Source organism: Pagrus major, chromosome 21 (genome assembly GCF_040436345.1).
Source record: "Pagrus major chromosome 21, Pma_NU_1.0".
NCBI classification, from domain to species: domain Eukaryota; kingdom Metazoa; phylum Chordata; class Actinopteri; order Spariformes; family Sparidae; genus Pagrus; species Pagrus major.
Window position 1 is genome coordinate 21866287 of NC_133235.1, and position 24684 is coordinate 21890970.

Below are 24684 nucleotides of genomic sequence, written 5' to 3' on the forward strand. Positions count from 1 at the left end.
CCTAACTGAATAAACAAGCTGGTCTCAGAGGAAAATAAGGTCCCAGAACACTGTTTGAAGCTAGAAAAGTACGTAAGACAGTATGAAGTTGTGTTGTCCTTTAAGGTCAGTTTGTTTATTCAGTCATGAAAATGGAGAGAGTTTGTTTATTTAGTTTGTAGAGAAGTAGAACACTGTATGTTTTAGATTGAATTTGTAAGAGTAAAGTTGTTTATTGAGTCTTATTCCCAACTCACCACATACTGATGTTTTGGATTTGTGTTTGGCCCAACCTACCACACAACTAACTTACAAATTGGAAATTGGAACTTTAGTGTGAAAGTTTGACCTTTTCTGGATTTGTGCTTATTCTCTTTACATAGATATGAAAAAATTAGCTTTTTATCTCAATTTAGTGAGATAATGACCTGTTGCCACAAGAAAACAAAAGGTTAGTCCAGAGGTGCCACGCCAGAGATAAGGGCATTAACAAAAATTGAAAGCATGGCCGTTCTTAGCTTCCACAGATACCAGTTTAATGCCTGTTTGCGAGCCAAATATGACGCTACCGCCATCAGCTGGCTAATGTAGCTTAGCACAAAGACTGGAAACATGACTGGAAACACTGTTTATCTTTACAATAACCGAAGGCAACTGGTCCTTCTATGTTGAAGTCGAACGGATCATCGAGATTAAATAAATGTTTTGTTTTGTTTATTTACAGAACACATCAAACAATGCAATATCAATATACAAATAAAACTGTTCACATGTAGCATGTTATACACACAGAGGCACAGTATGAGATAAGTATGAGGTACAGATAATAGGTCATGATAACAAGATAACACATGTGTACATAATCAATGTCAGAATATCAACAGGGCTGTACGGTGGTGATGGTGGTCGTAGGTCCCTCTCTGGATAAAATGGCTGCCCAACACAAAAAGTCGAAAGGAATAATATATCTCATATGCAATGTTAGCAAGCACTCAACTGGGGTAATAAGCAGCTTGATCTCTGTCCAAGAGTTACAGATACAATGTACCATTGTTAATGTAACAGAGACATGACTCATTTATTTGTTTAATTCCAACACTGTGCACTTTTCTTTCTTATGAGAACGTTTAAAAGACCAACGAAATTACAGCATTTATACTCCATATAGCAGCTTATGTCTTTTTTTATATATCAAATCAAACTTAAAAAATAAGGGCATTGATACATTGTTGATCCTGAAACACTGCAGTGTTGTTTATAGAACAACATAAAGTTAAAATCTGGCATCTGGCACAAAGTACTGATGTGTTTTTAACCATGTCGAGTCAATATATATATATATATATATATATATATATATATATATATATATATATATATATATATATATATATATATATATATATATAAAATAGGGTTTAGTTATAATATTTTCTATGGTTTCTCTCATTTCATCACAAACCTGCACACTTTTACTAAAATGTTGCAGACAGCTTTAAAAGTGGTCATATTCACATACACCTTAAGAAAAAGGTTATTAAACATGTTCAGAGGAGCCAGATACATGCTGCACATGTACAGAAGGCCGTGGGTTTAAAAAAATAAACATTTTACATTGCATAGATAAAATAAGATAGGCCAGTTAGCGATGATGCCTATCACAAAGTCCCAAATTATACATATTTTCTGCGATGTTTTTCTGCATTTTTTTACTACATGCTGGTTAAGCTGCACCACTGCAGCTTGAATAAAGTTTGTTTTGGTTAAATATTAGAAAAAAATACATGCAACAAGGTAGGGTTTTCTTGATTTGTTCATAAAACTGCTACGCAGGAATAAGAAAAGCAGCCTTTTTGTTATGTACTTAAAATACGTTGAGAATATATCTAACTGCATAAGACATTACAGTTGAACACCAGTAAAAAAGGATTACACATTTCTTATGCTTTAGTTGTTTTCTTATTTGGCTACTTTACAGTTTATTTTACAAGAAAGAAAAACAACAGAATAAAAGGTATTTATATTCTTATATTAAAAGATGTCATTAAATGTCCTGGTGCTGGTAAGTGGTCATTATGTATGTAACATCCAGTTAATATCCAGGGTTAAAGTCCAGGTCATCATCATCTTCAGTCCATACAGTTTGTTCTTTATTCAGCCTTTAAGTCTTTATTTCTTGCTTCTACACTCAGTAAGTCTTTTCCAGGTGTTCAGCTCAGTCCACGGGCCTACTTACTCTTCTGCGAGCCGATCATCACCTTGGAAACAAAGTTGACGATGGCGCTCGCTGGCTGCTCGGGGTCGTGCTCCGCAAACAGGTGACATACATTGTCCGTGGAAGTGCCAGTTTTCCTCGCCACAAAGCCAAAGATCCTGCACAAGTAGATATAATGCTTGATAACAGCACTGTCATCTGCCTCAAACAGACCACGTCACTTTTAAAATAACTGCTTTAATGCTGCTCTGGTTGTAGCAATGTAATAATAATGACAGTTTACTTACTTTGCTGAAGGGCAGCCGTCCTTTTTCCACCTGTGAGCAGAGAAAGAAGATAATAGTGTTACCGGCTTGTTACACTGAACCTTACTTTGAGCTTGCACATTCTAAATTAGCAGTGACAATGTGCAATTTATTCTTTTTTCTTCAGTTTTTGCATTACCTGCCCTTGTTGTGATTTCAACGCAATAATAACGGGTCTGCTTAACAATAGCCCTTCAAACACACAAAAAGTTTAAATCAGCAATACTCACTTTCTATCTTGAGGATCCAATGCGCAAAATATGACCGTATTGACATTGTAGTGCCTCCTGAAGAAGAGCCTAAAGGGAGAAACGGGGTTGGTTATTGTGAGATGAAGGTCTCTGCATGTACTGTATGCATGATGTGAATATGCCCGTTGCTGCACTCACTTCCTCTGGTTGTCAGTGAGGGTGATTCCCTGCGAGGACACCTTGAAGTGGACTACAGTAGAGGTTGGTGGAGGGTTGGAGCTCAGTGTCATGCTGGTGGCTTTCTGCACCGCCTGGACGCCCGTTAGAGACTCCATCTCCACGGAGCAGAGGTACCACACATTGCAGGCTGGGGAGCACACATTCAAATTACACTCGGATCACAGGTGCAAGTAGGAGCAGAGTAGAGCAAATGTATTCGGTGACTCAGTCCGTAATAACAGGACAAAGAAAAAATGCGTGGATGAGCACTAATTTCTAAACAAGTCAGTGTTTATGTACAATGCCATCATTTCTGTCATAATGTCTATTCGAAGCAAGTGACGCCTGATTACCTGCGCCCTGTTTTAGCAGCTCAGCAGCAGAGTTGGTGACTGATTGTGAGGTAGTCTCCACAACATCTTCAAGAGGATCTGTGAACAAGAAAAAGCAAAAAACGTCAGTGAGATTATACAGGAAAAAACCCACAACATCAACAAACGAATGACCAGACAGTTTAGCAGACAGATCGGCAGATCTGGGTCACCGCAAAACCTAAATAATGTTTATTTTCTATTCTAACCATAATCCTCCGCTGTAAAATTAGACCTGTGACTGACTTGGCGTTGAACGTTTACCTCTGTCAGGTATGATGAGTTTGCAGGGCAGGGCCAAGGGGGTGATTGAATGTTGGCAAACCAGCGCGGTTAAGCTTCCTGTAGAACAACAAGAGATCAAATCAATATTACAATATTATGTCTTGTTTTTAATACTTTACACAATATTCCTGACTGTTTACAATGCCTCATTTTTGCAGTTGTCACATACATAATTAGGGTTCATTCAATTTACATTTTAAGAGTAAAATTCAGGACCTTTCAAGCACTTTCAAGGTTACAAATCCTTTACATTTCCCGACTTCTGAAGCCTCTAAATTGTTAATATTAATAGAATTGTAAAAAAAAAAAAAATTTACAATATTCCTTTATACCCACATTGTCACTTTGTGTATTTTACCAGCTGTTCATAATAACTTTGATTGTATGTTTTGATCAAGATTATTTAATTTAGTTAATTTTATTTCTTGTAAATTAAATATTTTTCATGTTATATATGCAAATTCAAGCATATCCTACACTGTATATTTTAAATGTTGACTTTGCTTTAAAAAAAAGTCAGGAAACTGATGAACCTCAGAATCACAAAGTAAAGTAGACTATTACATTTAAGTTGCACGAGCTAAAAAGTTTAAACAATTTAAAGCAGTTGTAGAAAGCAGTGGAACTCAAGACTGCCATGAGGTACATGTTCTTTAAAAGTGTACATAAACTTTTGACCACTGTATTGACTGTATTTCTTTATCAGGATGTAGTTAAATATTTTTCTGGCCTGTGTGATTCATGTAACTTTGTCACTTCTTTTTGTTTTATTCAGTTTGCAATTTAAGAAACTACATCACATCTGTAATGCAATGAACTTTACATAATTAAATCAGTGAAGTCTGGGAAGTGGTACAATGCACCACAGACCAATAGAGGGCAGTATGGTGCATGAAGTCTTTGACTTTGGTGCAGTGTAGCCAAACAGCCAGGAAGTGTCACTCTTGTCAACAAGCTGTAAAGGAAGAGGTTTTAACAAACTAGGTACTCACCAAAATAAGGCTCATTAGGGCATCCCTTCAACCGCACTCCTTTCTGTGTACACTCAATCAGGAAGTGGCGAACTAATTCGTTGGATAGATCACCCCCTGTTTTTTAAAAAAGGGACACAGAGGATACAGAAAGAGATACGAGAGATAATTAATTTCACAAAATAGTCTCTAGGTCTGTCCTCTATTTGACACCAGTTGAATAATAGCTCCCAAGCATTTACCTCAGTACAACACGTTATTTTCCTGCCTTGAAAAGTTACATAAAACAGATTGAATCACTACATTCAATCTCTCCAGAGATTAATGGGATTACGATTCAACAGACGCGCCTCTAAGGGGGCATGAGGAATCTATGTGAGGAATGTCCTGACACAAAGGCTTGGAGAAAGGCCCGCTCCTTAAGGTGGGTTGGGTTTCACACTTATAAGGAGCCACAATGCCCTAAGCTGAGAGTGCGGAGAAGGACCGTGTCATGATGTCACCACAGGTGCCGTTGGACTGCGACGGGGTGAAGGAAAACAAAAGGACAGGTGTGAGACGGGGGGTGAAATGAAAGGGTTGAACGCTGTGGTTGGGCTGGTGCAGGAAGGGCATAAGGGCATCCTTTGAATCCTGTGTGGCTTGTGACAGAAAATACACCTCGTAAATAATCCAACTCGTTTCTGATACACATCGCATTGCGTGATTGGCCTGTTTTTGAACAGGAAGAATGATGTGTGAATCTCTATCACTACTCAATCCAGCCTTTGTTTTCATGCTGAAACATGGCCAGAGAATGTTTGGCCAGATTCCTCTGGAGACTTTGTTTCCTTTCCAAAAAAAAATCCCCCCCCGTAATTCCCGAATATGCTAAACAAACAGACTAAGAAGTAAATAACTCAGCGGCCAATTCTGACCCGAGCTGCTGGATATTACACATATAGCAGACAGAGTTATGTGGGGCAGACAGCTTCCCAGGAAAGGGCCCTGGGATCAGAGTAGGCTTATGGACCCGGCACATCCTTTGTTCAGGGGTGAAACATTAGCTGTACATCTAAGACTATCAGGCAAAAGGGGTCTGTTTGGCTTCATCGTGATGATGCCCAGGAGAGAAACACAGAGTGAGGAGCTCTCACACACAAACAGAGGGAGGGACTCTCATGTTCCAGCACGCAGGTGAGTACAGTGGGCTGTAACTGTAGATGGCTTTGTGTGTGACTGTGTGATGTATGATTCCCAGGGAGTCTGAAAATACTGGACCGATCTCTGAGATCTCAACTATGATAAATGAAAGACTAATTTAATCTTTTGGGAAATACACTTATTAGCTTTCTTTCCAGGAATGAGATCAACAGGTTGAGCCCAGTGTTATGTCTGTGTATCAAATATGGAGCTGGAGTCAGGAGGATTATCAGCAGTCATCCCCACGTTACCAGGGTCCAGTGAGAAATAAATACTAAAGTTGGTCTTAATTTCAAACAGAATAAACTCCCTATTTAAAACAAACAGGTTGTCATTTGCATCCACTGTACCTTTCTTAGTCTGTTGGAGAACTGACGGTGGTGGAGTAGCCACCTTCATTGCCAGTCCATAGGCCCCTCTGAAGGAATGGCTGTCCCGCACGATAAAGCAGCCAGGCTCCTTGTCCTTCAAGACTGATATAGCTGCATGAAGAGAAACATGATGGTGAAGCAGATCTACAGATCAGTTCTCTTTTCTTTTATTACCTCGGAACTAAAGTGAACACTGGAAACCTACCTTGATCCCTTGAGATATCTGGCTTGTACCAGAATTTGGATGTGTCCTGCACAAATTTTACAGTAACCTGTTTGCTGGCCAATACATCTAGAAAACATGCAAAACAAAAAAATGAAGTACAGTTTTAGTTCGTGTGCAAGCCACGTGACACCAATGAGGCTGTTAGATTCATTATGAGACTGTAGCTTACCTGGCAGAGGTGAGGCTGTGCCCGGCATCTGAGCTGAGAGGTCAGGCAAAACATTGGGGAAGGGAATACTCAGAGAGCTTCCACTGTGGGGACTCGAGAACCCACTGAGGGCTGGAGACGCTGTTCCCAGCGAATGCTCCCCGTCTGACGCCCTCTTCTTCTCGGGCAGAAGCGGGGGCTGTATCTGAGGCAGTTGTAACTGATTCTGCCCGTCTATGGTGGTCAAAAGTTCCCTGTCCATGCCCCCATTTCCCAGCAGAGTAGAGGTGGAGTTTGAACAGTCTGTGCCATAGCCAAGACCTGAGTCTTCCTGCTCGTCAAAGCTTTGAGCGGGACTGCAGTTGACAGCGTATCTAGCCATGCGGCTTCGTTGGCTGCTCCGAGGGGAGCTGTGGGCGTTGGGGGCAGGGTGGATGTGGGGGTGGTGGCCATAGTCCAGTGACATGGAGTGAGGTGTTTGTCTGGCAGAGGCGTAGCTGCTCAGAGAGGAGTGGCGGCTCAGGACGGGATGCTCTGGCCAGGACTGGTTCATCGATGAACTTCAGGGGGGAAAAAAACAATGGCCATAAACATACTATACTAAACAACAGAACTATTAAAAGTGCAACAGTTGAATCTCAATTTTCTGATTTCTGATTCATATGGGCAAATTGAAAATGAACATAAAAACAAGTGGATAGAAATTTATTTATAGAGACTGACACAGAGGACTTGTAACTAAAAGTGCTGCTTGTACTGTCAATCCCACTGTGAATCAACACCACAGTCTTAAGTTTATTCTGGAAATGCTGCTCTGTAGCAGTAAAAAATGGTCAATTCTACTTTAAGGTTCGGAATCGGACCGATCGGTACCTGTCCGTCCGCTGAAGGGTCCCAACAATAGAAGCAGAGTGTGTGGCGCTCAGCGTCCTGTGGCAGTTGATGGAGGAGTCTGGTAAACCGTCAACTCCACCGTGACTGATCATCTCTGAATATCCCCGGGGTTCTGTTTGAGAGCAAGAAAATCAAATCAAGCAGCATTTATTGATCAGATGAATTTTTGTTTCAAATGTTGAATAAAATACAAAATAAATACAAATGCATTAGATATAAATCATAGCTATACAATAATCACTGAAAGAAAATCTGCACAAAACAAACTTAGAGTTAAAATAAGAAAACATTAACTTGATGAAACAAGTGATATGGAAAATGGAGTGTAGAAGAAATCCCCTGGGAGAGGACTCGTCAATATTGGAGTTGAAATTAAATGAAAACTGTCCACATGGCCTTAAGCGTGGCCATCTATCTATATAAAACCAATCACCAATTTACCCTGCCACAACCGAAAGGGTCCACAAATCAGACTCCATTGGAGCTAGAAATGAAAAGCCCTTTGACATAATTATCTAAAAGCGTTCTCTTTTTTTGTTTTGTTTTTTAAATCAGCCCCAATCCAAAGCTCATGTTCCAACTGAAGTTTTCCAGCCAGGTTTTCTCTTGTTTTTAAACTTTTAAAGGAACGAGAGGTGCAAAGCTGAAAGAGTTGCTGGTTTCTTCTCATCCCTATTTCCCCTCTGTGTACACAGAGACACTTTCATGGGGGAAGAAAAGTTTTTTGTGTCATGCTTCCTGACCCACAGTAACCATGGAGATGTGGCAGGACTGAATGTGGTAATTCTCGCCTGGGTGTCTGAGGTGGTAAGAGGCACAGCAGGGACACATATCTGCTTCTAGGCCTGACAACCTTTAATCATACTGCGTATGACTGTGGAAACAAGTCCAACTGAATCGGAAGTAGAATGAAAATGAAACTAAAGGTTGGGTTCATGGAGATATCATCCATCTGCATAGTTCCCAACGTGCACAATCTTGTTTTTCCATGACAACATTGGTCCAAAAACATATCAAATGAACTACAGCTAACTCGGGGGCAACGTTCAGTATCATCATTAACAGGCACCAGCCAGTTTTATATTGTTTGCAATAGTTCTTTGATGAAAATTGAGGAAACAATTAAACATGAAAGGATTTTGAAACTGACATCAAAGTCAACAAAATGCTATAAATGCACAACTCTTTCCATCTCTGAGAATCTTCCAGCCAGGGTGTGTTCCACCTCGGATAAACACCACAGAAAAACAAAACTGTCCAAAAAGAAACAAAGGACACTTAGTTTTAGTCTAAAGAACAACACTGTTAAGTCTGGGAAAAAAAAAAGGTTCTCTCGAGGCCGTGACCACGCAGACATTCCCCAAAAACCAAACATGAAGGGCAGAGACTGGTTGGGAATCTCCCCGCTTCTGCATTCATGAGGCGTCTTTGTTTTCGGCCTCTGTCTCAAACCGCTCAAATTCCACAAACAACAATGTTGCCATTATTAGGTAAAGCAAGAGGGACCTGAAATAGCTCTGTTTTAATGAGGTAGTGGATCCACACATGCAGTCACAGGACACACATGAAAGAAGACTCTTGCAACTACCTACCACTCACTGCATGTCTTTCTGTCACTCGCTACATTTAATTGGTTTAGGGGGGAGAAACACAAGACAACAAGAATAGAATAAAACAAAAGGAAAATAAACTTAGAGGAGACCTCTTACGCATTTTCTTATTTTTCCTTTCCTTCTTTGTTTTATATAGCTTCTTTTGCGTGAAAAAGATCTTGAAAATAAAAATGGTCAAAGTCTGCACCAACAGAAGCTCCCTTCTCCCACAGAAAACACTGCTCCTGAAACGCCTCGTCAGTAGTCTCGCATTTAATTGCGTGACTTTGTGACATCACACTACATCACAGAGTCACACATTTGCTTTAATTATGCCCAGTGGCTAGTTTGTTAGCATTGCTGGCTCATGCATGTGCTGACCAATCAGAGCAGACTTGATATTCAGGAAGGAGGGTCTTAAAGTTCTTCACAGCAACTTGGTCAACTGGTTAACTTATTATAGTGTCAGTCCTATAATATCACCAGAATGGCCGCTCACTTCCTCTTACTATTCTCTATTCAGAAGCTATTTGGCTGTTGCTACTAGCAAGTTAGCTGTGCAGCTAATGGCCCTATAGCTGACTCGAGTCTGCCCGGACCGGGAGCTTGGAGCACTGGCAACCGGGCTCAGCAGCCTCCTAGTAAAAACAGCCAGACAGGGACTGGGACCAGACAGAATAGGCTGGGGCTAAGTAGTAAGCATGTTAACTTCAGTTAATATCTCTGCAACACATTCATCTGAAGTCAAAATTGTTTTTTCTTCACATTTTGTTGGTAATTTGGGTTAATTTTTGAATATTTTAATCTAAGATTATCACGTACATCTTACATATTGCACCTTTAAATTCATAGGCGTAGAGAAAAATGTCAAGTGATATTTTTAGTTCACAAGGTAATGACCTTTCTGGATTCTGTAATGTACCAGCAAATTATTCCCAGGGTCTTTTCTGCTGCTGTTAAAATGCAAATAAAGGCCACTTTCTTCCCTCAGATTGAAGATTACAGCTTCATGGGATGTTCTCTTTTCTCAAAATAGTGTGTTAAATTTGACTTTTCGAAGGGATTTGAACCTACCGTGGTCTGTTCTGTAGCCTCCATAAGACTGCATGCTAGGAGATGGTGTTTGCCTGAGGTGGGTCAATTCTGAAATATTTTTCACTGAAACCACAAAGAAGGGACATTTAATTAAACCTAACAAACAAAGCTGGTCACAAATAAATGCAAAATCAAATGCTCAGATAAGAGAAACCTATTTACACTGACACAGGAAACATAATTACCATAAGGTGTTGGCGGAGAGATGGGGAAGGCGGGAGTGGGCGGAGTCATGTCACTACCAGCCTCGACTCCACTGTCCACGTCTGGGCCCTGAGCCCTGTAGTCAGCACTGTCGCTCCTGAACAACATGTGATGCTGTAACAGACAACACACACTTGTAACCAACCACAGACAGTAGAGAGATACATGGAGTGAGGGAAAAAAAGACACACACATGCTGTATTTACCTGTGACTGTGACACACAGGGGGAGTACGTCCGCTGGCCCCTGTAGTCCTCCGTCCCACCCCAGAAGCCTGGGTGATCTGTGACATCACTTCCTTGGCGACTCAGACTGCGCGTGACACCCAAACGGCCCTCACCGGACTGGACAGCTGGATACACACAGGTGGACAGCAGAAAGCAGATCATTAAATGTTAACAGATTTACAGGATGACTGCCTTCAAGGAAGTGAAGTACACAAAATTCTTCTTCTAGTCGAGGCACAATGTCTTTCTACTCTGATAAAGGACCATGGTTGAGAAATATGGCATAAAAACCATCACTAAAAAGTACTAAAAGACCACATGGCAGCCATTTTCCTCTGTCGTATTGTTGTGTTCTAGGTTGCAAGTCCTATAAACACAGGTAATCTGACATAGGTATGATTTCACCACTTTCTCATTGATCACAATCTGAGAAGACAATGGTTAGTGAAAATCTGGAGGGAAATCAGGCCATATTTTAAGGTGAAACAACATATTTTGGACCTGTTAGCTTCTATATGACAACAGCTAACATTAGCATTCAACCACTTCCTAACATTACCATTTAATATGCTACGTGATGTGATTCGAAAGGCACAAATTCTAAAACATCAACACACATTTATTTGAACCAGGAAGTAAAACACACTGGTTGTAATTAAAGAGTAACATTAGCTAGGAAGTGGTTGAACGCTAATGTCAGCTAATAGGTTATCGAATATGTTGTTATACCTTGAAAGACGGCTCAATATCCCTCCATATTTTCACTATACATTGACTTTTACATTGCTGATCATTAAAGAAAGGGTGAAATGATGACTTCACTGCACTCTTAATGTGTGGAATTTTAAGTTTTGAATATAGCTTGCTCGAACATAGAAAACAAACATCCTGAATTGCACTTTACTAAATTGAACTGTGCGCTCTGGCGATCACACTATTTTCAATTCACACGTTGATGTAGACAACTTTGTAAACTGGCGTGGCTACTTTCATGACCATGTAAAAAGTTAACGATCGATGACATCTTAATTTGGTCAGTCCATAAAGTAAAAGGCACCCTGGGGTCGTGTCTACAGCTGACATGTTTTCAGTGGACAGCTGAGGAATGCCAGGGGTCTGGCTGGTGGGCTGGAAGGTGTGGAGTGTGTGTGTGTGTGTGTGTGTGTGTGTGTGTGTGTATGTGTGTGGGGTGGGGGTGGGGGTTCAATGTTGTGACTACTCTGAAGAGTGAAGCCACTCAGCACCAGGGTGTTAATTTGAGCCCTCCCAGCGAGCTCCGACCTCTCAGCTCTGAAGAATGCTAATGGAGCAAGAGTGCTAATGCCGGGGATCATTAGTCACTTTGTCTAGGGCGAGTATGGATGACACAGACAGTGCCATGCATACTTGGCAGTGTTTCTCCATACATGCATCACTTTTATTGTACATCCCTCTACTGGATTTTGATACTGATCTGTGTAGATCCAGAGAATGTGTTTTCTTTTTAGGAGGCATGAGAAACAGTCATGAGACAAGCGAGCATGGATCTGAACGCATCTGAACTCTCTTTAATGACTCACTGTCAGTTTATGTGAGCTAATATGCACTCAGGAGTAGAGGTTTGAGGACAAATTCAGTATTGTGTGGCAACACCATACCATAAGGTCTTCAGCTGGTTCAAATCAATGAGCAGGAGTGCATTAAGGCAGCTTCTTGACTTGTCAGGTATTTAATTAATTTGATTTTTATCTGGTTATTTATGCTATAAGTTATTCATCTATTCATAGGTTTCAAAACATCTGCAGTTGAACCTCAGCCAGAAGGCTAACACTGGCACATTCACAGTATGTTGATTGTGTGTTGTAATAATAATAAAAACACAATAATTGATCAAGTGAATACTGATAGTAACATAAGGTGCTGAATAAACTCAATATCAACATAATTAAAATGTTGCATCCTGGGAGTCATGAAGTTTCTCCTGCCAGCTTTACTTTACTTGAGCCTCAGGTGGAGCTCAGCCCCCACCTTCCTGACTTCTTGTCACCTTTCATCAGCTGCCGCATGACATCCCCAGTTCCCTTGACACAACATAACTACTGTAACCTCCCACCTTCATCTCTCTCTTCTCTTTTACTACACCTCCTTCACACAGCCATCGGTGTTAAACAATTGAGAGGAAATGAATGAATTAATGACAAAATAGTAAACAGTTAGTAAAAGTTATAACTAAATGGATACTGGATGCAAACTTTAGCCAAAATAGCTTCAATCTTAAGGTCAGTATCAAGGTTAAACACATGTTATCACAGAACAACTGACAGATGATGATGATATTTATAGGCAGTGCTGCAAGATGTACGCACAAGCAAACATGCTCTCACAAGTTTAGTACATGTAAAGATGTCTGTTAGCAGCATACTGTACACGACTTTATACTGCACACTTGTGGTCAAACTACAAAAAAGCTAACCGAGACTTAAAACAGCTTATAATGATGACTTGAGAATATTACTTAAAGGACAAGTTCACCCGAAAATGAAAAATCAGTCATTATCTACTCATCCCCATGGCAAGGGAAAGTTAGGTCAAGCTTTGTAGTCTGCAAAACACTTCTGGAGCTTCGTTGCACAGCGTTCCAGCATCCTCCTCAACAGCTAAAGTAGATGGGGTCTTGTTTTTAAATGTTAAAAAAAATGACCAAAAGAAGAAAAAAATGCATAAAATGGCTCTGCAAATTATTTAAACCCGTTATGAAACCAAAGTCTTCCCTGTAGCTGTGAATCTAAAAGCATTAGCGGGCACCACATCTGAAGTGGCTGGACAAGCTTGGCCATGTGACGATATATAAATCATCTTTTCAAATTAATCTGGTATCTCAGTGCTTACGTAGACTTTGGGCTTTTGGTGGGTTTTTTTAATGTTTTGCTGTAACGCTGTTTTGTTGTTGTGAAGCACCAGAAATGCTTTGCTGACTACGAAACTTCACCTGACTTTCCATCGGCATGAGTAGATATGACTGATTTTTCTTTTTCGGGTGAACTTATCCTTTAATATCTCTGAAAATAATGTCATTTTTGAGACATTGGTACAGTTGTCTCTTTGTAAGACACTAATATGAACTGTTAGCCTCCTCCTAATTTATTCTATGGAACATCCTGTCTTTAACCCTGAGTCAGTCATAAAGATTGAAAGATTGAAAGTGAATTGAAAGTGAATTGAAAGTGAATTGAACTGATTTAAAAGTCAAAATGAATTATTCATTAAATCATATAATTTAACCAGAATGACTCAGTGCTATGACTCCTGTCACCAGTGCAAACTTATATGAGACAACATTTAAAAGGAACAATCCATTACTTCCTACAGGTTGTTTTCATACTGGCTATGTTGGAGCCTCGGGCATTTGTTTCTTGGAATGACGCTTCTGTGTAGTTGATATGCACAGACAGGTATGCTTCTGGAATCAAATGGGAAAAACATTGCCTCCGGGCTCACTTGTTCCTCTCTTGGAAATTCCTCAGGCCTCCCCATCTTGTGCCCCCCCCCCCCTGCAACCACACGAACATGAGTGTGATTCACGCACTGCTAACACCCAGACAGCTTTCTGCATTTTCTCTGCCTCGCTGGTTTTCAGCTTAAGAAATCTGTGGAGTGCCATTGTACCTCGGAGGAATACTCTTGAGTCAGTCGTAACGAACTTGATAACCTGTGAGGGTGAGCCAAATCTAGCCCTCATCTTCATAGCATGGGAAAGAGATAGGCATCATCTTTTCTTTGTTGTTTTTTTCAATTATGTTTGTCACCGGGGGACACAAACTTCGTGCAAATCCCAGTTAGAAAAACGCATTTTGTGAATTCTTGTGCAGCGTTTGAAGATCATAAACTTTGTCCTTGAACGTGGCCCTGGGATCAGTTTCTACATGAACAAAGTGGAAAAAACACATGTAGATATCTACTGTGATACAAGAGTGATCACGTTGCATAGCTTCTGTCTGCACAGCAAACTTTAACAATCAAAGGAGAAATTAAAAATGTTCAGCGTACAAAGTGTGATGAACATGACAGCAGAATAAGGACTAACTTAACACTTCTTCTACCCACAACAAAGAGCACTCAGTCTGTTGGAGGGACTTTGATTTTGTAAATATCCTAGTACGCAATCTCTATAATCAAACACTGGGAGACGGCAATGCTCAGAGAGGTCGATGACAGCTGCTCTCCCTCTCGTCATGTATCGTACTGATCCTCTCGTCAGATAGTTGCACAGACAAGTCTGGACGGCGCTCTTTCCTCAGAAACGTCCTGAAAACATCTGAAAAACCTGGCAACAACCCTGCTATTTCTGCCACTGAAACATGCCAGGTGGGAGAGGGAGAGAAGCTGCGCTTTGTTAACTCTGTAGTGAAGGAGAAGGAAAGCTGATGCGACTGAAGAGGAGCTGCTTTCAAAATATTCTTATCATATTAATTAACGCTGTTTTGTTTCTTGTATCGTTGCCATGTTTATCAGACATATCCAGCAAAACAACCTCTCTGGTTTCATAATGACATTTCTTTTCACGACCACACTTCCATAACCACACCACATCATCACCACCACCACACCCAGGCTGTCTGACTATCTTACCTGTCTGCTGTGTGTTTGTCAGGGTCGCTGCATTATTATCGTTGAGTCTGTGATTGATGCCGTTTGAACATTTGGGGGCTGAGCCATTCACGTGCGTCCCGCCGTTCCTCTTGATGGAGCCGCTGTGGCTCGACACCGGCACAAACGTGGGATCCAGGTCCATGATCAGCTGGTTGAGCTGGTCGATGGAGTTGTCGATGTCCATCGTCAGAGATTTGAACTCCTCGTCACGTTTGTTGTTGTTGTTATTGTTCAGCGTTGCCTGCTCCTTGTGTGGCACCGTGTTTCTCAGAGCGTCTGTCGTCATGACCCTGGTAGGGCCCTGTGGTTCAGCGGGCAGGCCTGCTTTGGGTGGACTGCTCCCTTGCTTGTTCCCTGGGTATCTTTCTGTATCATTCCCATCCTCAGGCATGTAAATAAACTGTTGTGCAGCAACCATCTGCTGCTGGCGAACCCAGGACTGTGTTGAATAGCTTCCCTGTCTGTAGACATGCTGCTTGGGCATGGATGCATTGCTGGGATTAGACGTGGCCACAGAGTTGCTCCTGGAGCTCAGACAGCCCCTTCTTGTCTCAGCATATGCTCTCTCATACTCTTCCATGGGAGGAGGTGCAGGGTGGTGGAGGTGATGTTGGTTTTGGCTTTGCTGCTCCTCTCCTCCGGGACTCCCAAAACCATCCGACAGCAGGGAGTTCTGGCTGCTCTTGTGGCAGGAGGACGACAAGGTCCCTAAACTGTCCACACTGTGCAGATCATGACCTGTGTTGACCTCATCATCCAGGATGTCCGTTTCCCTCTCTCCAGGTCTGGGGTCCCCGTTGATGTGCACTTGCACGGGGACTATCTGCTGGATGCCCACTCTGGGGCTTTGATCATCCATCTCCTCCACTGCAGGATCCTCAAGTCCAAAGCCACTCAGAAGACGCTTCAGCTGGACCTTTTCCTGCGGGCTGGGGCCCTGGTTAGCCTTGACGGTGGTCACAACAGGTGTGGGTCTGTCCGCCCACAGAGAGGTGCTGGACAGGCCTGAGTCACTGCTGACAGAGAGGGCGTGGTCGCTGTGGTCAGGGCTGGAGGTGGCGGAGGTCGTGCGGGCCCCTCGGCCCAGCGTGGCCTCTCCTCCGTTGGGGCTCCTCTTGTTAGCCGCTTTGTCCTGGGTTAGGCCTTGAGAGCGTGGCGCTGCAAAATAGAAGAGATGCAGCGCTTCATACAGTCAGCAGGTATGGGGCACACGTACACACAGAGACACACTTACAGCAGACGAACACAAACGGCACAAAACCACAGACAAAACAAGACTCCGTTCACATGCACAGTCATGTCGTCCCACAAACTCCATCATTCAGAATCTGTTATTGAGGAAGCCCAACACTTACAATCACACCTCACCTGACAAAGACAATACTCCAGACAAGACAGAGCAGACAGCAGACTACAAATAACTCCAGCATTAAAACATTGACAGGGAAAACATGTGAATCATCTGAAGTGAAGTGAGACAAATCCCCTGATTAGATGTGTCTTAGAAGAATCAGCCAAATTATTCAAAAATCCTGTTTTTGAGTCTAATCTGATCACATTTCAAGCAAAGATATTCAATTAGGCCACCCACTGAACTGCCAAGGTGCTAGTATGCGATGTGCGCAGCAGACAAAAGGTGTTCGTCACGCTCAGGTTGTGTAAGAGATGTTAAGTCTTCTGTACGCCGCTACAAGAGTCAGATGGCTGTGGATCTTCAGAGTGTGACCCCTGCATTCCTCACCCCGCTGTGATTAAGCCACCCTACTCCCTCTCGCTTGCCCCTTGACCCCTGGCATATGTCCAAACAACCTCCTTAATCCTTCGGAAAGTAAAACCGCAGAAGTCAGTATTCTGGGAGGCAGAGTCAAATCCATCACAACAGAAAAAAAAAAGTCAGGTTCTAGACTTACGCCAGCGTTGCCAAGTAAGTAAACACTTGCTGTTTCACTGTAACTCTCCCTCTTCCTCAACAAAAAAGAGCTGGAACATGACTCCTATGCTTCTCCCTCAGTCTGCCGCCTTGAGTACTTGCCTTTCAGTCAAACCATGACTGGAGGAGCCGAATACCAGACATGCATGATAAAAGCTCCCCCCTCCTCCTCCTCCTCCTCCTCCTCTCCAAAAGCTCCTGTATGTATGGCTTTAACCCCCACCACACTCACACAAACACACTAATTGAACCTGCATCCGGCCTTGAGCTGCCTCGGCTCAGGCCTCCGTGCATGTCAGCTCCGCCGGGAGTTTTCCCCAACAAATCCCTCTCGTAACATTCCTCCTAGCAAGGTGCAACAAGGTTTTCAAGACAGATGTTTCCCCTCTCCGTTCAATACTGGCCATCTTTCTCCGTCAGCCCCCTGTCATTGTCCTGCCCTCTCTTTGCTTTATCCCCCCCCCCCCCCCGCCCTTCATCTGGCCACTCATCTGTCTCAAGAGGGGAAAAAAAAAAAATCTCTTACCTTCGCCACCACTGCCAGGTAAGCACATAAGACAGTCTCCAGTAAAAGAAAACTTGAAGAGGACAAGAGGCACAGCAGACACACGAGAGCGGACATGGCTTTCAACCAGCAGATAATTGTCAGGGTCAAATCAAGAGAGTTCGAACAAGTTGGCCCCTGCTTTCTTTCTCCTCTGCTGAGAAGGTGAGAGTGTTTGCACTCCACACAAGGGGGGACCTTGAGATCTCCAAATAAGGGCAGAGGAATGTAAACAAGTGAGGCGGGGCTTCAGGGTGGAGGCGGGACGGAGGAAAGGAGTAACCCGACCTCTTGCCCCGCATTAGGGGACTACCCCACCGAGGGGAGAAAAAAAAAAAAGAGGGAAAGAAAGAAAGGAGAGAGGGCGGCCCGGAGAGGATCAGAGAATGAAAACAACATTCCTGCAGCTCCAGACTTTTTCACTCTGTAAAAAGACACTTTTTAATTAAAGCAATCCTCGCCTTCTACTTGGAGCTCTGAGCAATTTTCGTGAAAAGCTGCTTTTCTCTCACTCCCGTGCGTGTCATGAAATTGCATGCCTGCCGTCCTAATGTACAATATCAGCAAAGAAACAGATGTGCCCCTAAACTCAATTATGGGGTGCGTCAGTTGTTTTAAAAACTGTTTTACCTATCGGGATTACACTGACATTAACAAAGCCATGACTGGTTAACCAAGTATGCTCTTAGCTTAAGAAAATCAGTCAAACTTTTTACATCGAGCATTCATCATGTCGGTTGTTGTGGTACGGTCGGTCCCTGAATAATCCGACGATTACAGTGCAGAGAGCGGCGAAACCAGAACTGTTCCTCCAGCTGCTGTCGTATCGCAGGAGGAGGTCTGGATGTGTTTGGCCATGTAATTACAAAACCTTTCCATTCCCTCTCAGTTACTACCATCCCGCACCTCCTGAATGCCAAAACCCTGAGTCGAAAGCATAATGATCATCATCTTCATCTTTTTCTTCCGCCCAAGCTTCTGCATGTGCCTCCTATATGTAGATGACAGGCTTGTGGGAAATGTATCTCTTAAAAATACTGTGTACAAACTGTATAGTACATACAGAAAGCATAGAGAGGAACAGACTACCGAGGGAAAAATCCATTATAAAATAGCTTATTAATGTTTCTCACATAACCCTAGTGGTATCTTGCCATGCAGGCAGCAGGTTTTGACATATCCCTGAAAATTCTACCTCTACTTAAATACCATGAAGGTGAATAATATTGTCTTAGTGCAGTTCAAAACAATAAAAAAAAAAACTACATGCTGAAAATTCAAAAGCAACATTTCTTTGCAGAAACAACATCTCATTTACTCTAAAACAGTAATCCATAGAATTTATTGTAAACACTTGTCTCTTTTTGCAACTTTTAAAATCCATATTTTCTTGTTATGTTCTTGTATGTACTTGTTTGACATAAGCAGCACGAGTCTTGTACTGGAAGATTTTTCATATTGTTGGTATTGTAGACAATAGCAATCAAGTCTTCCCCGGTTAGGATTTCTGTGTGATGGCATCCTAGCTAACAGCCATAAGTATTTTTTAAAGAGATGTTCATTCTGTGCTGCAAATTCATATATTGAATTTTTGTATAATGTGACGAGGGTTGCAACCAACAATTACTTTCACTATCAAATTAATCTGCCTATTATTTTCAGGATTAATCAATTTGTCGATAAAATGTAAAAAAAATAATAATTAAGTCCAAAGTGACGTCTCCAAAATGCTTATTTCATCAAACCGACAGAGCAAAACCCAAAGACTCTTCATTTACTGTCCTGAACGACAAAGAAAAGCATCTAATTCTTACATTTAAGAAGATGAAACAAGCAAATGTTTGACATTTTTACTTGAAAAATAACTTAATAAATTCATCATCAAAATATTTGGCAACTTATTTTCTTTTGATCGGCTAATCAATTAATCAGCTGTTCATTGTGGCTCTAAACCCAGACAACCCCAGGAAATATGAACATGAGCCATTACTGGGTTCACTGACTCATTAAGACAAAGAGGTGTGCCAAAATAGCAGATTATGTTCCTCCAACAGAACTCTGTGCAGAACTGTTACGTGATGGTTTTTGTCTGGTCTTTCTGTGAACCCACCACCAGTCTTCCTCAGTTATCTCGAGGCCTGATTAACTCTACAGTTTCCTTTTGATAAGGGACAATCATTTTTGGAGTTTTGTATTTTATGTATAATTCAGATATTTGGTGTTTGTGGCTGTGAAAGGTTTTTTTTTTATTGGGACTTCTAGCAGACCATTAAAACTGTCCAGAGTATTAAGAACACATTTTCTGAAAAGAGATGTTGAATTTTTTTAATGCAACTTTTTGATGCTGCCACGCCCACAAACAGCAGAAATCTGAGAAACCGATAACACAGAACTATCTGCATGGCTATATACTGCTAGAGGTGGTAGCATGTAATATATATGTTTTTTGTAATTTGGGTAAACTGACACTTGACGCTCCCCAAAGACAACAACCTACTTAGACAATAAACTTAAGTAAACAACCTTTCTGGAAAAACAATCTTTAAAAATTCGACTCTGAATTCACACGTGGGGATAAACACACACTCTCAGTGAAAAGCCATTGAAGTAAATGAGGTTTTCTTTTCACAACCTTAGCACTACAGTGGCAAACGTTTTTTTCGACTTCCTCCTCCTGACCGACCCCTGACTGACAGCCTCCCGAAGGCAAACTGATCCTACCGGAGGACTGGTGGTAAGTAGATGTAGAATTCCAACAAAGCTCCCAGTCTTCCCTCTCAGATGTAGTGTTTACATGAGAAAACAGGGCTGTAAATATCCCACATGAATGCTTCAGAATCAAGGCAAGAGAAGAAAAATTGCCCCTTTGTTTATGTCTTTGCTTTGCTTTGATGAATTCTTAAATTTGAGTGCTTTGCTCTTTCATTGCATACCCAGGGGTGCGTGTAAAATTTCTATAATGGAGTGTGGGGGGAATTTAAAGGAAAATAAAAAGAGCTGCTCAATTTCATCAAGCTGAACTTCGCTTATAAAAACACTCAATGAATACTGGGAAAGGGTGGATCTGTGTTTTAATGCTACCACCACGTCGCTCTATTCTGGGAGGTTGTTGTGAATTCTGTGGTTGAGTGGAGAGCAACAACCACAGCTAGGACGGGACGCCCCGACAGGGTGGCTCTGAGTGTGAGTCTGTGTGTGTGTGTGTGTGTGTGTGTGTGTGTGCGTGTGTGTGTGTGTGTGTGTGCGTGCATGTGTGGGATGGTTAAAGCATGCCTATTCATTTGATGAAACAACAAAATAGAAATCTCCTGAGAACTGACTGCTCTTCCTCTGAACCCAGCATTCCCCGCATACAACAACTCTCCTCCCTGTCCTTCACACAGAAACAACACTGTTTGTCAAGATCATCATACACCAACCTAAAGATACGTCTTAGCTTTCATTTCCTTCCCTCTCCATAATACAAGTCTTGTTTCCACAGGGGCCAGCCTGCCAGCCTGCCTGGGATTTAAGTCCCACTCATGAGCAATAACTCCTGTTAGCAACGACTGAAACCTAAACCAAACTGGTGGTGACTGTGTGCATGTTAATGCAATCACACTGCAGGCCCTCAATAACATGGAGCACAGGATCTGTCACGCTGTGTTAATAAGAGAAAAAGAGAGTTTGTGTGTGTGTGTGTGTGTGTGTGTGTGTGTGTGTGTGTGTGTTTTAAGAGGTGAGAAACTTCATTTAATGCCTAAATAATAACACCACATCGCACCACGCCGCTGATATTTTCTCTCAGATAGTCTGATTCATTAAGCAGGTCTTGGCACCGTTATGACAAAGCCTTGTGAGTCATGCAGCGTAGTAGTAGTACCTTCACCATCGCAGATGTTCTGGTAGGAGTCCCAGCGGATTAGAGGATCTGCCGTGTTGTAGTCCACAATAACATCCGCCCCGTTTTGCCACCTGTCTGCACCTGGACCCAAAAATAACATTATTGTAGATACTGTATCTAGGTGATCTTGTTTCAGTAAAACAATATTGATAGTATCAGCTTTCAGTGGAATTACAGTGTTGACTTAATACCGCCCAGTCCTGTGGATATTTATAATTAAAAAAATCTTACCACCCAAGCACACAACACAGCAAGAGCAACACAGCAGACAGTTAGCTTAGCTTAGCTAAAAGACTGGAGACGGGGAAAAAAAATAATTTGTTGTTTGTACATTTTGGTTTAAACAAACCAGATTAATGTGTTAGTAAGTAAGCTTTAGAAGTGGTGTTTTCTTAGTTTTTCCCAAAGCTAAGCTAACTGCTTCTTGGCTGTAGCTATATATTCACTGCATAGACATGAATCTGATATTTTTGAGCCAGAAAGAAAATAAGTGTATTTCCCAACTATTCCTTCAAAAGCATATCATGGGACACTGACAACAAATAAAGTCAAAACAAGGTTAAATCAAGTTCCAATCTTGTGAGGCACACCGTAGGATTTGTGCAAAATGAATATCATCATATTAATATGCCTTTAAATTGACCAACCCTTGGCGAGTCATTATCAGCAGTAGCTTATTTTTATTACTTTTAATTTAGTTTTAATTAATGGTTTTAATTTTGTAACTTCATCATATTGTTGTGGGACAACAGCAGTGACTGCCAATATCACATTTCTGATCCCCATTGCATGGTACAGTATGTACCCTGCACCCTGGGCATAATATTTTACCTTTGCTGTACTAAATGTGTTTAATAAACACTCAAGCATCTCCATACAACACACAGTAGGTCACACACACACACACACACACACACACACACACACACACATCCAGACCCACATAACACGCCTGTGTGGCTCTGGGTCAGCACATGCTGTGCTTCTTTACGTCTCTGTCAGCACACACTTCACACTACATTTCCCCTTTGCAGCATTCCACATCCCTCCTCACCGGGGGGCAGAGGGGGAGGAACGGAGCACAGGCCGGCCCGGCACGAAGGGAAAAATGGAGAAACAAACTCTGTGTCTGCTTTTCCAACTCCCTCTAGCAACTTTTGCAAGAAACAAAAAAAAAGAAGAAGAAGAGTAGGGGATCTACCTGGGATCCTCTCTGGCCCCTCGGAGAACACCAGCTCCACTTTACCGTAATCTGCAAATCTGGGATCTGGAATGTAAGCACACAGGAATGCCATGAGTGTGGCTACTCAGAAATGGAAAGATGACTGGTGTTGTCTTGCAAATAGGATTCTCGCAGTACACGTAACATGTTTGGGAAAACAAGATTATCGGTCTCAAAGTGCCAAGTCTAAATTGAGTCCAGACGGAGCCCTGCAGATGCTGCGTGGAGCAGAGGAGCTGCTGTAAACTAACAGCGGCACGTTGAGGCCTGTTCTCTGGGTTTTTTTTTTTTCAGGTCTACCTTTGTTGGCAGTCTCCATGTCCTCTTTCTCAAACATCAGGTTGTAGCCCTGCACTGCTCCCGTGTGGAACTGCAGCCGGAATATAACTTCACGCTCTGAAGTTATGTCGCTCTTGTGATAGCATTTAATCTACAAAAGAACACACACAACTTTTGTGATCAGGACAAACAATACAGATGTCAGAAAATCTAAAAAAGGCATCTTCTGATTTTCCTACCATGATGTCTCCTTTTAGAAGTTGGGCAGGCTCCAGGGTGATGCACACACGGTCTCTGTGGCCTGGACCGATGTGACTGAAACACAGTTGAGTCATGTCAGTTTATTTTTTATATAGCCCATTTAAAAACAACAGGAGGTGACCAAAATTGTTTTCCAGACAATGCAGATGGGTTAGAAAAATCTGCCTAAATATAGGTGTGCGTGATTGAGAGAATAAAAGGTACATAAAAGGCAATGATACATCAATACAACAACACAGAAGGCAGGACTAAAAGTGGAAGTCAGGACTAAAAATGGTTGAGAATTTAAAAATTAAAATCAGAGTAATTAATAGGAAGTTAGGAGAAATAGAATAAGATTAACAACAAGCATTAGAGGGGCGATATGTACTGACCCCCTGTTGAATTCACCCTCAAAACAAATATTGCATACTAATTTTCTTCTTTAAGCATGGGCTGTTTGCAGGATGCATAGCGATGAGGAAACGTATCTATTTGTGTGTGTGTAACATCAATAACTGTAATATGACGTTAGTGAAACAAAGTAAATCTTGTTTTAGTAGCCAGTTAGAGCTACAGCTAGTTAGCCTACAGCTAACAGATCCAGTTACTCGTTAATAGAGATTTTGTTGAGAAAGCTCAAGTTATCAACATGCCCTAGTAATGTCAGAACGTTAGAATACTTACTAGATTCCAGATGAATACACTGCTTGCATTCCCTGGTAAACCTTGATGTAAGGGCGACACACTGTAAAAGAAAGAAACAAAGATTAATTCTCAAATAAATAATAGTTAAGTGCAGTGATAACGTGACCTTGAGTGCCCTGTTAGCCGGTAAGTTATTCATGAGTAGCTTCTCCAAATGTTTTGCTCAAAGTGTGATAAGCTGTTGTTGTGAGAAAGGGATTTCAGCTCCACGATGTTGTTTCAGGGAAATCAGCGAAAACAGCAATTTGCACGCAAGCACGGGTGTGAATTCTCATGAATTTACTGGGAGCCAATAAAGAAGTTCTCCTCTTCAGTTCTGTTTATGTAAGTGCCTCTCTATCTGTCTGAGCACGCATGTGTGTTGGAAAAGGAGCGAGATGTAAAGCTCAGATAAGTCTCCGTCTTGTTTACTGTGCAGGCTCTGATGTGGTTGTGTCTGGATTCCTTTATACTGTCATGGTAGCAGCGACTGGAGTTTCATTGGGCGCTGCAGCTGTGTATTAGCGGTAAACAATATGCGCTTAACCTCCAGTGGCGTCGAAGTTTGGTATCCCGTGAAGGATGATGCAGTGTAGGAACAGCGGTGAGGCGTTGATCTTCATGGATCCACTTAGGAGACTGTTGAGGATCCAAACATACCTGATGTGAAAGCACAGAGCATGATGTAAATAATATGCAGGATTATTGGAAGTTTATCAACATCAAGGCAACACAGGGCTGAAATATACAGGTGTTTAACCCCTAGTATGGGTCAAGCTCCGCAAACACTTGATC

At 41.9% G+C, this 24684-nt stretch overlaps 1 protein-coding gene across 3 annotated transcripts in view; it reads right to left on the reverse strand.

Moving 5' to 3' along the window:
* Positions 1–1346: 1346 nt before the first annotated feature.
* The window catches only part of LOC141016312 (tensin-3-like), a 35482-nt gene continuing 12144 nt past the window's right edge, over positions 1347–24684 (reverse strand). For all 3 annotated transcript variants that reach the window (XM_073490601.1, XM_073490600.1, XM_073490599.1), the window contains 21 exons: positions 24437–24549; positions 23890–23950; positions 23202–23277; positions 22984–23113; positions 22663–22728; positions 21441–21542; positions 15084–16262; positions 10455–10600; positions 10230–10362; positions 10024–10107; positions 7337–7469; positions 6485–7023; positions 6295–6381; positions 6069–6200; positions 4558–4653; positions 3545–3622; positions 3263–3340; positions 2889–3057; positions 2730–2798; positions 2482–2511; positions 1347–2352 (listed from right to left, as the gene is read on the reverse strand). In XM_073490601.1, coding sequence (XP_073346702.1) covers positions 2208–2352; positions 2482–2511; positions 2730–2798; positions 2889–3057; positions 3263–3340; positions 3545–3622; positions 4558–4653; positions 6069–6200; positions 6295–6381; positions 6485–7023; positions 7337–7469; positions 10024–10107; positions 10230–10362; positions 10455–10600; positions 15084–16262; positions 21441–21542; positions 22663–22728; positions 22984–23113; positions 23202–23277; positions 23890–23950; positions 24437–24549 — 3646 coding nt within the window. In that variant the 3' untranslated portion in view covers positions 1347–2207. The remainder of the gene's footprint in view (positions 2353–2481; positions 2512–2729; positions 2799–2888; positions 3058–3262; positions 3341–3544; positions 3623–4557; positions 4654–6068; positions 6201–6294; positions 6382–6484; positions 7024–7336; positions 7470–10023; positions 10108–10229; positions 10363–10454; positions 10601–15083; positions 16263–21440; positions 21543–22662; positions 22729–22983; positions 23114–23201; positions 23278–23889; positions 23951–24436; positions 24550–24684) is intronic.